We start from the raw sequence: 15,032 nt of genomic DNA on the forward strand, positions 1-15,032 counted from the left end.
TCCTGTTGCTTAGTGTAGTACATCACACTAGACAGACACATTGAATGAGTGGGGATTTGCTGAGTCAACTTCATAAATTCAGTTGATTCAAATGGTCCTACTCTAGTTGCAACTTGCTATGCTACAATAAGTCACAACTAGCAGAGGCCTATTTGAATCAATGGAACTTACAGAGGAGTCATCAAATCTCCACTGATTCAGTGGGCCTTCCTCTAAAGTAACTGACTACACTAAGCAACAGGATTCAGCCATTGATTATTTGTTCATTCTAGACCTCTTGGTACATAGTTGGCAAGCAGCATATAAAGTATATTTACTGTCCAACTTCCTCAGAAGGTTTATGTGCACTGAATAGTCACTGGGTTATTTTTTTTTAAAAACCTGCTGATCTACTATCTCATGTTTACTCACATGCCACACAGCCAAGAAACTAGAGACTAGAGCTGATACTAGGCATCAGGAATTATACATTGCAAAAAGTGTTTAATTGGAGTGCACCCACATTTTCCTTTTTTCTTCCAGGACCAAATTCTATGGGGAATGTCTGGTATCAGCAAAGATTATGTATCCTGTCCTGAGCCTGGATTGTCTTATAAAACACGTGAGCCTCATTGCTGGAACAACCCACATCTATTTGTTGATGCTTCCCAAATATAAGGAGTGTCTCAATGTAGTACTGTTGAATTTTCAGGAATAGAATTGTGTTAGTTTCTTGCAGGAAAAAGAACAAGGATTTCTGTGGCAAATGAGAGAGGGAGGGAGGTGTTTTTAGTTTATTTTATATTTAGTCATAGACACTTTGTTCACATCCTTCTTCGTTAGTTACAAGGTGGATCATATTAGCATCATATTTGTATTGTAGAAACATAGCAATAGTCCTAACAATTATAGTTCTCTGAACATTCCTCCCCACTGACTCACTTGTTAGAACAGCTCAGAACGTCAGAGCAGAAATTATATCATTCCGAAGAAGACAGTGAAATTCTTAACACCAGCTCTGAAGACAGTAAGCATTCCAGGATTTCTTCAGCATTCAAAGGTAAACAGCACAGGATTTTTTTCAGGGGTGTTGGTGGTTTCTGTATTACTGGAAATAACCATAATTTTAAACATAATTACATTGCTGTGCTCTAATGGGAGAAGTATGTTAAAGAAAATAAGGCTGCAGTTCTAAATGTATGTAGAAGGGAACAGCTGAATGTAGTGGGACTTAATTTCAAATGATTGCACAGCCTCCAAATAAACACTTAGGAACTTCATCAGTGGGATTTGAGTTTTTCCACAGATAATGGGTGCCTCCAGACAACAGCAGAAGCTCTTTCTATCAACACATACAAGTACTTTTGAAGGGATAATTTTTCTGGGCACAATTTGCTCTTACCTTCATCTTTGACTCATTTGCCTGCCTCCACAGACATTTAAGCCAACCATCCCATTTGGTGTGTGTGCCTGTTGCTAGCCATATCACTACCTTGGAGGGGAAGAATTCCATCTCTCTAACTAAATTTCTGCTGACAGTTACTGCTGCTGATGTGGAAAATCTCAGCTGATCACTTATTTCCATATACAGTAAGAATCTTCATACCACTACTATGTGGAAGGGCAAGAGGTCAGAAAAGTTACTTTTTTGAAGAAGAACTTCTATAGTCACCTAGCTAGCATTGCTTCTAGTCAGGCTGACTGGAAGGTTCTGGAAGGTATAGTTCAAAAAAGTAACCAGGTAATTCACAGGTCCAAAAAATAAAACCTACAGCCAGACTGGGAAATTCTGGGTGTTATAATCCAGAAAAGGTAACTTTTTCCAAGGATGAGTCACTTGATTTGGGTGCTTACCTCCTCTTCTGAAGCATTGTATGCATTTTTTTAAAAAAAACTCCCCTAAACGAAATTAGGGATGATTTCATTTTCATTTTACATTTGTTCCTTGGTTTCAAATTGTCAAGATTTCATTCTCATTTTCTATTGGTTCCATTTTCCAAGGCAAATAAAGATTGTGTAAATTTCTCGCAATTTTACTGAACACTATTAGGGAAAGGGATAACTTTTTTTCAGTGTTACCTTCTTTGGCTTGAAAAGGTATTGGTATCTTCTAAAGTTTCTGTTGTAGGAATGCTGCAGTGGAAGGACAAGAATAGCGTAGATAATAGTGAAGGGGACACCAGGTAACAGATGAGGCACCGTTCTTTACCAGGGCAAACTCAGAGTATCCTGGGGCAACGTTTGTGCTGCCAACTCCTTCCACAGGCCTCACAAGTCAGAAGATGGCCATTTACAACTTTTGTTCCTCAAAAAAAAGAAGTAAACAGGAGGTGCACAAATAGGCACTCTTTTTTTGGTTGTTTGGTGCAGGAGTGGGGAGAACATAGGGGATACCCCCCCCAATGCCTATAAATCGAAAGCTGCTGCCCTTGGAGGCATCCATAATTTGAAAAATGATTTTCCTATGTGTATCATTTGGGGATCTCTAGCTGTACTTTGTTCATCCCTGTTATTTACATAGGAGTAAAAGATTGTTTCTGACATTTTAATTGTCGTTATTCAATGCAGGTTGGTAAACCTGAAATAGTAATTGAGTTCTGGAGTCAATAGACTTGGTGGGGTCAATGCTTATTTACTACATATGAGATAGCAAGAAAAATTATTATAGGATTATTCTTAAAATAAGTCCAGTGTTTGCTTTTAAATCCAACAAGTTCTTGTTGAAAGACCTCCCTTAACCACTCACACATCTACTGCAGGAAAAATGTTAGATTTACATAAATATTGGTGCTGACCCTGATCAGCTATTTTGCAATGTGATGATGGATAATAGCTGCAACATGGTTCAAGGGGAGCAAGGGAGAATTCACCATGATTTTTCTACAGCATCCCTCCACTGCTAGAAAAATAGGTTTCAGACCAGCACATTCTGTGTGGTGTTTTTTTAGTGAGCATTCTTTGTGTTTTTGATGCTAAAACAACATATCCGTCTAGAATTATCAGGCAAAAACAAAAGAAAAATATATGAAAAAGAAGACAAAAACATTGTAGCACCTTAAAGGCTGACTGCTATATTTTAATGTGAGCTTTCATGGACCAGTCCACTTCATCAGACTTGTCCACAAAAGCTCACATTAAAATACTCCAGCTTGTCTTTAAGGTGCCACAATGTTCTTGTCTTCTTTATTTTTTATTTTTATTTTGTTTTTGTCTGATTTGCTAGCACAGACTCTTCTAAAACTACTTCCAGAAACAGCTAATAACGGTCAATCCATCCCCTCTATATAGAGAAATCAATGCAGAATCGAGTAGAGCAGAATTCAAACCTTGTTGATAGTGCCTTCTCATAATTGTAATTATTTTGGGTATTTAGGGTATCTGCAATGGGGTTGCAATCTTTAATTTGTAAGTCTCTCATGTTCTCAGAGGGATGTGCTGGCGCTGAGGGTTAAACCACAGAAGCCTCTGTGCTGCGAGGTCAGAAGACCAGCAGTCGTAAGATCAAATCCATGTGATGGAGTGAGCTCCCATTGCTTGTCCCAGCTCCTGCCAACTTAGCAGTTCGAAAGCATGTAAATGCGAGTAGATAAATAGGTACCACCTTGGTGGGAAGGTAACGGCATTCCATGTCTAGTCGCACTGGCCACCTGACCACGGAAACTGTCTACGGACAAACGCTGGCTCTACGGCTTGGAGACGGGGATGAGCACCGTGCCCTAGAGTCGGACATGACTGGACTAAATGTCAAGGGGAACCTTTACCATGTTCTCTCATCACTTTTTAATTTTTCCCTACAAAACAAAGCAGAGAACAGAAGGTGGCAGAGTTGTATATTTGTAGTACCAGGAAGTCTTCACAACAATAGGGGTGTGTGAAAGGGAAATACTTACACCACATGACCAGCTGCAGCTCTGATGTTAATTGAGCAACTTAAGGACTTTGTTTTGCTGAGGACCCCTTATCTATTGCCTCAGTTTTTGTGTGTGCCTAATTACAGTTTTCCATTCCAGTTAATTTGCTTCATTGTTTTGCTTTCCTCTGTAAGGCTCTATCTCATAGTAAAAAAATCAAAATAATGTAATAATACAAACCTCACTTAGCCAGCAACACAGTTTAAATGCACACTTAATGTCCTTGGACTGGAAGTTTCAACTTCCCCCAACAACTAAACGCCTTTAATTTGTCCAAGATGAAAACGTTGCTGTAATACAGCTGAGATAACTTTTTAGAATCTCTTGGGGAACTTGCCTTCCAAGCCAAAGAAATGTGAAAAACTTGAACAGAACATAAGAGCTGAATAAGTTTGGTAAGAAAATAGGGGAGTGACTGAATTACCATTATTTATATCAGAGAAATCAGCCTTGGCCAAAATGGTCTCCAGATGTGTTGTAAGGATACACTGACAGCCAGTATATACTAATCGTACACTTACACAAATGGATGCCTATAGTAACTTTGTGAGTGGGGAATTTGTATTCAGTGGTGCAGTGCAAAATTTGGAAGTGCCAGTGTTTATCGTCCCAGTATGCATGCACAACTCCACCTCCAGTAAGCAGAGTCCCAAAATAGTTGGCTCAATCCATATCAATAATGGATAATCAGGTCATTGGTAAAGCTAAAGGCACTTAATTGCTCATTCAAAACCAAACCGCCAGGCATGGGCCTTTTGTAATTCTTAGACTGCAACCCCCAGATGTCTGCAGGATTTCCTCCAGCTACAATTCTGCAGACTACAGCGAAGAAATTGAAGTCCTTTCAGGTGTGTGTTTTTTTTAATCGTTTAAAACTGAAAAATAAATGCTCTCAGACATGATGAGTCTTCATGAAGATGAAGGAAGTGGCAGGGCTAAGCTCTGTGGTCATTAGGGGGTGGTAGGCTCTTTTCCCATTATGCTCTGTGTAGGTGCCTCTAGGAAACTACCAAGGAAAGAGAAATTCCTGACGATTTGTGTGGGGCAGTAGTCCAAAAAACTTTCAAAGTTCTATGCCTACAAACCACCCCAAATACCTGCCATTACTAGAAGAACAGCTTGGAACTGTACACTGTTACTGGGTGGGTGGAAGCATTTATCTTCAGCTACTGTAAAAATTGCAGCTAAGCTCAGAGGGAGACCTAAGGAAGGTAGCAGGTGAGGTAACAGTCCCTGCTAATCAGAAAGTCTCAAGATTCTGACCATAAAAGTCTTGTTTCCACTATACTACTGCCTGCATTCCTAGAAGAATAGCCTTTTAGCATCACTATTTATTTGTAAACGGCAGAACAGATCATTACACCATACAAAAAAAATGCTATAATATCAAATAGTGGTTGGATGCAGACTTAGTCACACTTAGAGTAGACCCATTGAAATAAATAGGATTTATGTTAGTGTGTAACTGACAGATACCAGAAAAAGTGCCTTCCCTTATAAAGAAGATCTAGCTGGGTTTGGAAACATTTGAATACAAGGCTAGCATACATTTAGTCCTTGATTTTCACATTTATTTTATCTTTTACTATATAGCTAAAATCCTATTGGCATAACTATGCCTGCAGAAGGATGAGGGCAATTTACTGTAGTTAAAAACGTCCTTCTTTTGGCCTGCAACCTTTTTTACTCGTGCATAATCTCTGTCAGCACATAGGAGTCACAGGATGGAGTTCTTCAATGACCAAAAATCACTACTGCTGTATGACATTTTCATCAGGAAATTTTCAATAACTAAAGACTTCTCCTTCTATCCTATGGCTTCCACAAGATGAAAGGAATTATTTGGGAGTCCGAAGAACCCTGGGACAGAAGTAGGAAGTTCTTAATTGCCAAAATTGCCTTCTGCTTATGATGTCATCATCCCTCCACATTTGTGTATTATGGAAGAGGATTTCAACCTTTAAGTTTTATTCCTGGCTTTTAATAATTTTAACAATCTGGATGTTTTGACACTTTTCAGCTGAATTGTTTTGGTTTTACAGTGGTACCTCAACTTACGAACTTGATCCGTATTGGAACAGCGTTCGTACGTCGAAAGTTCATAAGTCAAGTCAAACTTTTCCATAGGAATGCATTGAAAACCATTTAATCCGTACCTGCTGTTTTCGTTCTTAAGTCGAGGCGCTGTTCTTAAGTCAAAGCATTAGTTCCTATAGGAACTAATGCAAAACCGGCTAATTTGTATCTACCACTAGGGGATGATTTTTTTCTTCTTTTGACCTAAGGTGAACTTAGGTCAAAAAAAGGGCAGGAAAGGTTTTTTTCCCCTTTTTTGGTTCGTAAGTCGAGGCTCCATTCGCAGGTCGAAGCAACTTTTTGCAAACAGAGCCATTTGTAGCTCAAATCATTCACAACTAGGGATGTTCGTAACTCAACGTACCACTGTATTTGTGATTTGATTATTTTTTTTCATATTTGCAAAATATTCGAAAAGCATTAGCAAACTGATGTCTTTTTAAAGTAATAATTTACATTTGACTCAAGTATGACTGATTTCATGATTAACAGAGTGATCGTCGTCTGTTAGGAATAGACAGACTTTGCATGATGGACATGCTTTTCAGCAGAGGGATATAGCCACTATACCAGTGCAAAATTAGGATGAGAGTAAATCTTAATTGATTCTGATATCACAAGGCTTGGAGAGGTTTGAATTCAGCATAGCCTCTACTGGTTCAATATCAGTTCAGCTGCCCCTTGACCAGTTTGAATTGCCATTAAATCCTGGTCCAGTTTAATACCAAGGAAGAAATTATATGACAAACAAGCCTATAAAGAAAGATTCAATTCAAGATTTTGAAAATCAGTAATTCAGTTACTGAATACAACATTCATGAACAATAAGTCAGGAAAGAAACCGAGACACAAAAGATGGGTAAACTAAGAGAGAGAAATCCAAACATTTCTGAGCAGAAACATGTTGACAACAACAATTGAACTCTTCCCCTTTTTTCCCTCTTCCTTGTAACTTTCTGCTGAGGAGATTTTTAAAAACTAAACTGGGGATTAAGTTATGTTTGGTTTGGTCTTATTTTTGACTGAGAATTACCTGGGCTCTTAGAGTAAACTGGTTTCTAGCTGTTCACTTCTACTCAGTGCAATGCAAATGAGGCAGCACACAGCTGGGGCCTGAGGGCTTCTACAGGCTTAGTTCTGAGCAGTGAGCAGCTAAACCTGCAGTTTTGCTGACAAGATATGCAAATGCTTCCTTCTGCAGGTTCATCAAAATGAAGAACTGGAATTTCTTTAATGTGATTCTTCTTAATGGGTTGGTTGCAGGCACTGTCAGCTTGGTAAGTTTTATTGTTTCCAGGAATGTTTACCCAGTGTCTTCCAACATGGAGGAAGCAAGACAGAGAGAGATGAGTTTATTCATACATACTGACAATGAATTCAAATGCAAGGTTTTTTCAGCATGATGGTATTTAGGTAGTATAGTAGAATTTAGTAAAATGATAGTTGTGCCTAAAAATATCAGGAAATGAGAAATATTCATGGGATTCTTTCCTCTCTAGAGGTCATTTCCTAAGGTCTGGTTCTCACATTACACATGTTCAATACATACAGGTAGATTTAATTGCTTCCTGTATCTGAGCCTTAATACTGTACATTGTGTGGTGGAGTGGATAGACTAGGACTCAGGAGACCTGGATTCAAATTCCCATTTCTGTTATGGAAACTCACTGGAGGGGTAGGAGAGCATTGGTCAATACACACATATATGAACCTAAATACTGTATATATATATATATAATAGCCAGAGGCAAATAAAGTATGGTAGGATTATCAAAGTTGCTGATACTCATTGGTGGGGCAATGTTCTACTATGTCAATTTAATCAGTTTACCTAAAATTTTCATTAGGAGAAAAGTTGGAGGATTAACTCCAATGAGAAGTAAATATAAAAAGACTGAACATGACCTTTGAATTACAAAAAAAGCACCACATTTGCTTGTTATTATTGTTTTCAGCAACTAGTTTGATTTCGATGATCTGATGCTTAATATCCAACCTCAGAAGTATTAAACATTTGTAACATTTAGTTTTCCTGAGTCATACAAAAATGTGAAGGAAGAATGACAGATCATTGTACTGTAGTTAGCTCTTCAAACATGACACAAACCTTTCTTTCTATAGTGTATTGTTGGTTCTTAGCTTGCAATTGGTCGTACAAAGTAATACAATAAAAAGCTTGCACAATAGCAGCATCTAGGATAAGCAAGCAGTTATATGCTCAGACCACAAGGCATGACACCAACTGTGTTATATCTGGCTTTGGATTTAGAAAATAAAAAGTAGATGTAGCCAATAAAGCAAACAGAGCCAGTTACTCTCAGTCTGCTTCCAATTAGTGACATAGCATCAGTCTAAATAACATTTTCCCCAGTGATCATATGATAATGCTTTTCATTTTGTTTCTTTCAAAAGAGTTTAAAAGGCAAAAGAAAACAACCCCCATCACTCAGGGACCTCTGAGGCCCCTTTCCCTCCTTGTGTAATGCACCAGTAGAACAAATTTAATTCCAGTTAACCATGAAGTGCAGTATAGTAAAACAACAGTAAACTGGTGTACCGGCTGAAATTTACTACCATGCTGTTGTTTTTTGGTTTGTTTGTTTGTTTGTTTGGTTTGTTTTTAAAAATGATCCTTGCAACTCTTCCCCAGGGCCAGCAGATTTGACCATTTAAATTCATGAAATTTCCACTCTCCTTTAAGTGACTTGTTGGAAACTGAGGAAGAGCTAAGAGAAGGGAGTGAGGGACTTGCTCTTATCTCTGCTCTGATTTATTCTTTTCTGGAGCATATATGAGCTTACTTGACTTTCTGGCATTTCAAAAATCAGTGACTCAAGTCTGAATATGCATCAGAATATGAACTGATATTGGCACTACAGACAGAGCCTCACCTTAAAACAATGCAAACATTACTTTGCAACGAGTGGAGTGGAAGAATATAGTCCCAAAAGACCTATTGGATGTCATCAAGGATGCTATTTTGTCTGGATGAGTGGAGACCCTCATATTTCATATCACTGGCCAGAATCCAGTTGATAGATTGCTTCAGAGTAGCGTAAATGAAATTGCATGTCACAATAATGAATTGCAGCTGATTAACAAGGTGCTTGGTCACCTGATTAGTACACAAATCAGACACACACCGGCACCTTGTTAGTTAGCTACAATTTGTCACTGCAATTTAAGCAGTTTGACTTTCTCTTGAGTAAATGAGCATGACTGGAATCATAATCTAGCATATATGGAGGATACCAATTTGGAAAGGCTGAACTAACAAATTTCATATGCCTACTATTACTAAACTCTGATGATACCAAGTACAGTATGTTAAATTGGTGGGACCCTGTCTGTTCTTACTCCACCTTACAGCCCTCATCTGTGCCACCAGAGAACTTATAGCCTATTACTGAATTTGGACATCTGCACTAGCAGCAAACAAGGCATTTCTGTGCATCACACACAGGGAGCAACAGATCAAACCTGTTAGGTGCAAATAGAGTAGATCCATTGAAAGAATGGAATTTAAGCCAAAACTTCATGAGTCCCATTGATTCAATGGATCTGTTCCAGCTCAGGTATCAGTTAAATTAGCCCATTATTTAGAATAAAGGAGCAGCAATCCCTGGGGTCCCTTCTCCACATTAATCTCATATATGTGGAGTGCTGAGAAAACTAAGGATGCAGCCCTTTCTATAGATATCCAGTTAGTAAGTGAAGTGGCAGTAAGGGGAACTTTGTGGGAAACTGACCATGATACCTGAGTTATTCATTTCAAAGGAAGCAAAAATTAAGTGTAGCCACATGTGTAAGCTGGATTTTGGGACTGTTGATTTTAATAAAGTATATAGAGGCAACGTCCATTGGAACTTGCCCTCCTGTGCACCCTTGTGAGTCAAGGTGCCTAGGGTGTTTTTCAAAGGGCTCAAAAATGATCCAGGAACATCATGGAGGTAAGAAGACTGCTGTACCTCCTGCCATTTTGATGGCTCCTAGTCTCATAATTTGATCTGAGGGGTTCTTGTTGAATTATGGGACTGTGTTCATTTTTTTAAAAAAAGTCCCATGCCTGGTGAAGTAGTCAAGTGAGCAATAACTCCTATGTATCACATACTATCATTATGCACCAATTCCCTGATATCCACAGATCTAAGTAGGCACTGCAAGCAAGCAAAGGACATTGATCCAAATCAAAGCTTGTACTCCCAATGCAAGTGTTAAGATATTTTATAGCGATGTTCATGGCAATTTTGTTTTGTATTTTCTTTGCTTTGGGTTCTTTCAAGGGGTGATTTTTTTTGTTTTTATATTTTCTTGTTTACCAGTCCTTTTGCGTTACATGAAAAGGAAAGCTTCTTCCAGGTTTCCCATTCATATTTTTCTGTTCTTGTTTTTCTTCTGGCACTCCAAAGCCCTAAGGAACCCATAAAAACTATTCCAAAAAAAGCAAAGGCAAGGCAACATAGAATCAATCCACTCCAAAAGCTGACAAGAGTACATGAGGGGAAAAACTACTGTCAGACCTATGCAGGCCACCACTCCTATTTAAAAAAAGTGTATTTTCAGGAATATAAGATACAAAAGGTTGAGAACCACTGATCTCACCTAGAGACCTTCCTCTTCCTATTTTCTTGCCTTTGAAAAGGTTTAGGCATGGGTTGCCCCCCCCCAACAGTCTTAGTTGGATATTGGTTATCTGTTCACATATGTACCATTACAGAGCAGTTTTCGTGTTCTTTCACACACTATACAGTGGCTCGTGGTTACTTATCAGGTGTATCTATGTAAATTGTTAGATACTGTGTTATTTTCAAATGCCTGCTTTAAAATGTTTGGATGGCCTTTTGCAGGGGGAATCTCCAGCTATGCCCTCAACACCGAGGGGGCTTGCCCATTTATATCATCAGGACCCATTTTCTTTTTTTCACCCCTTTCCCGATGGGGAGCACAGAGCTGGCTCTTTCAACTGCCAGCTGAATCATGAGATTGGGGCTCAGTTGCTGCTTGCAAATGCTGGCTAAGAGTGTGACAAGCTTGCCTCCCCCTTCCTCTTCCCTCCCTGAAGAAGACAGGGAAGAGCAAAGCTGTCTGTGCCTTTAACTGCCCAGTTTCAGGAGCCTGCAGGACCTTGATTCCCGGACTCTGCTGGCTCTGGCAAACAGGAAGGTGCACAGAGTGTGAGAGAATCCCTGCTGTCCTAACCTGCAGTTAATATCAGTAATTCCCCCGCCTGCCACTTGCCCTCCCAGCATCTAAGAGGCAACCAAGATGTGACACTGGCAGCCACATTTACTTGTATTCACATGTGTATACAAAGCACAAGGTGCCTGGTTGTGCGATAGCAGAGGTGTATGAGTAAGAGACCCCTTCATGGATTGCTGCCTTGTTGCCTAATTCAGAGAAGCTATGGCTATGTCGTGCAGGGACACCCAAGACGGACAGGTCAGAGTGGAAAGTTCTGACTAAACGCGACCCACCTGGAGCAGGAACTGGCAAGCCACTCCAGTATCTTTGCCAAGAAAACTCTATGGACAGAAACAAAAGGCTAAAAAATATGACACTGGAAGATGAGTCCCTCAGGTCGGAAGGCATCCAACATGCTACTGAGGAAGAGCAGATGACAAGTCCAAGTTGCTCCAGAGCTAATGAAGTGGTTGGGCCAAAGCTGAAAGGACGCTCAGCTGCGGACGTGCCTGGAAGTGAAAGGAAAGTCCGATGCTGCAAAGAAAAATACTGCATGCCCTGTTTCCCCTAAAATAAGCCCTACGTAGTATGATTTTTCAGGATGCTTGTAATATAAGCCCTACTCCAAAAATAAGGCTTACTTTGACCATCTCAGGAGAAGAGAAATCTCCTGGGAAAAGACCCTGATGTTGGGAAATAGTGGAGGCAAGAGGAAAAGGGGTCGAGAGAGGATGAAATGGTTGGACAGTGTCATTGAAGCTACCTACATGAATTTGACCAAACTCCGGGAGGCAGTGGAAGACAGGAGGGCCTGGCGTGCTTTGGTCCATGGGGTCACGAAGCATTGGACACGACTTAACGACTAAACAACTGCATGAGTAAGAGAAGCTGCATCTTTCTCTACCTTAATTCCTTGCACTCTGCTTCAGATTCTTTTCTTTCAGCCCAACTCATGGCTAGTGTCAGGGCTAATCTGCTCAGTCTTGAGAGAGGAGAAATGGTGTAGCTGCACTTACCTCTGATGTCCTGATGATTTAAAATGAGGTATCCCATGTCGTGCTTTAAATATAAATGGAATTGATTTGTAATTTTAAGATAAAGCATCATAATTTTTTACTTCAACAGCTAGACGTATATTTCAAAAAGCTTAATGTACAAACTGCCCCAAATATTGGGGGAGAACAATAATTCAAATATACAATACCTTTGTGAAACATGGGCTCAAGAGTCTGACTTCTTGCTTAGATGTTTGGCTCTTGCAAAGCCAGGAGAGGGAGCATGTGAGCTACAGCATGCTTTTCTAAATTATGTTGAGCAAATCTTGAAAGACAGCCCACCAAAACAACTCTGTATCCCAACTAAAGTCTGCAACATAAAACAGATGAATGAGGGAAAAAGTCCAACTTCTCTCATTTAGTGCTTGTTGATTATAGTAAATCCTGATCAGTAAATGAGGGTGAACAAGGCACATCCCTGCTTTTTCATTTTTCACCTTCATTAGTTGTTCCAAGCTCTTGCTATTGTCTGCAAAATATTGAAACTTCTTTCACCATCTTTCACTGGTCTTTCATCTGAATGTAACACAGCTTTCCATATACAGTATTATGTTGTACATATAGAAAGAACAGGTAGGAACATAAAACTATACCATAAAATGTACCTTTTTCACTCTTCCCCATTGGAAACCATTCTGTTTCTCTATTTTCTTGTCATAACCATAGCCTCTTGCCCACAGTATAGATTGAACAAGAAAATCTATAGTTGTGGCAAACCCATAGCTTTTCATGATCCACACAGTCAAATGCTTTGCTGTAATACATAAACCAGCGGAATGCTTTCTTCTGGAATTCTTTGGTATGCTCGAGTAGTCAATGTATACCTGCAATATCATCAGTGTACCTCTTCACTTCCCGATTTTCAAAAAATTATTACACTGTTATTATTATATTGACATTTTATAAATTGCTTATTTATTATTATCCAGCATGTCAGCTAGCCATTATCATTCAGATATTATTTCAATCATAGGATGAAATGACGGATCAAAAATTTAAAAACCTTGTCCATGGTTTGGTTAGTCAACATCTGAACGTGAAAGGAGCTGGTGCTCTGGCTTGTATTTCCCCAAACAGGCCATACAAAGAAGCCTAAAACAAACTTTGTATTGGCCATATTCAGAAAGAATCCAGACTGCTGGCTCCTGTTGGCTTCAGATATGGAGCTAAACAAACTGTGGTTTATTTTGCCACATTTTCTGCAAGCAGCCAGTGTGTTTAAATACACTGGAACATCCACAGAAAGCCAGACTATTGAGGATTCTAGTTTGTTATAATGTCTGAGTGCATTCAGCTTTTTCCCAGAAGTAGAACCCATTAAGTTTAATAAGACTTGTCCTAGGTAGTTGTGTTTAGGATTTCGGCTTCAGTTTGTCATGGAATTAGTAAAAAGGCAGATAATTATTAAAAATAGATTGATCATCAAGGGCCATAATATATCAGAATGATCCTACTTTTCTGGCTGCGTAGAGGAGCCTTATTCTTTTCACTAAAGTAGCATCCCCACCAGTGTGGGGGGAAATTTGCCTTCTGGGCAAATAGTTACAGCATTACCAGGACTGCTTTGGACTGGCACTGCGCCCGTCCCTCTGGAATAGTTTCCTGACAAGTTGCCTAATCCCACCGCATGTTTTCCAGGCTGTTCTCCATTGCCATATATTGGATTGCACTCAAGGGTAGGAATTAAATGAAAAACAAACATCTGAGGCACTGCACAAATATTTAAAAGGCAAGCATGCAATCAAGATCGCTCCAGAGTCAACATGCCTCAAGCAACAAATGCTTATTCAAAACAACCTAGACATGAATACCGAAGGCAAGAGAGATGTAGTCTAAAAATAATATTCAGTTGTGAATTTTACTCCATGTTAAGCCATTTCAGTGGTACCTGTGCACCGTTGTCTTCTCTTCTCATCTAGTTAAGGTCCTGCAGTTAGTTAAGAAAAGTGAAGAGAAAAGCGACTCAAAAAGTCTGATCCCATATCAGTGTTCGGTTTCACCACAAGTAACAGGATGCAGTTATGACCTTGACTGTTTTCTTTGTCTGAGCTCCATGATCATCATTCAAGTATGATTTTTTAAAAGCACACAAAAATGTGTTCTGTAAGGTCAGAGATGAGAAACCACTGGCATTCAAGAGCTTGGAGGGGGTTGGTCAAAATACCTGGAAGCTGACATTTTCCAACTCCAGGAAAAGAGCTTTCCTTTTAAACTGCACCACTGTCCTTTAATCATCTGCATAGACTCTTAGTTCATCAGTCAGGTCCATTAAAGCACTGGTTCTTAACCTTGGGTTACTCAGGAGTTTTGGACTGCAACTCCCAGAAGCCTTCACCACCAACTGTGCTGGCTGGGGTTTCTGGGAGTTGCAGTTCAAAAACATCCGAGTAACAAAGGTTAAGAACCACTGCATTAAAGAACAAAACTTTGGGCTGTTGTTAAAGACAGCATTCTCTGCTCTGTAGTCCAATACATCTGGAAGGCTTGACTGACTTTCATATCTTCAAGCAAGTTCGTGGAGCCTAATGTGATGGTGTCTTTAACTGTGATTCTTGAGAAGCCTGTGTTCTCCTGTATTTAGCAATACTAATGGTCATCATGCATCTCTCTTCTTCTTCCCTTAACTACTCTGGAAGACTTTAGAGAGTTGTTTCCAAGAGCAACTGCAGCTTCAAGCCCAAGTGAGACTTCTGGAGCATAATGTGAAGCAGCAACAGGCAAAAATTGTGCAGCTCTTAATGGAGAGGGGTACACAAAGCAGAGATAAAAGAGGAGAAAAGAGTGTCATCCACCTGGGAGAAGACAGAGAGTATAAAGGTTAGAAATGAAC

The 15,032-nt window shown here is 39.6% G+C and overlaps 1 protein-coding gene across 2 annotated transcripts in view; it reads left to right on the plus strand.

Moving 5' to 3' along the window:
• Positions 1 to 463: 463 nt before the first annotated feature.
• FGL1 (fibrinogen like 1) overlaps positions 464 to 15,032 on the plus strand; it is a 44,542-nt gene continuing 29,973 nt past the window's right edge. The window contains exons 1-3 of one of the 2 annotated variants that reach the window (XM_073001337.2): positions 464 to 601; positions 929 to 1,039; positions 14,839 to 15,019. In XM_073001337.2, the coding sequence (XP_072857438.2) occupies positions 563 to 601; positions 929 to 1,039; positions 14,839 to 15,019 (331 nt within the window). In that variant the 5' untranslated portion in view covers positions 464 to 562. Of the gene's footprint in view, positions 602 to 928; positions 1,040 to 7,167; positions 7,244 to 14,838; positions 15,020 to 15,032 lie in introns of those variants that run through there. The other variant, XM_073001338.2, reaches the window with a different exon arrangement.

This window comes from Pogona vitticeps, chromosome 5, assembly GCF_051106095.1.
Source record: "Pogona vitticeps strain Pit_001003342236 chromosome 5, PviZW2.1, whole genome shotgun sequence".
Lineage (NCBI taxonomy): Eukaryota > Metazoa > Chordata > Lepidosauria > Squamata > Agamidae > Pogona > Pogona vitticeps.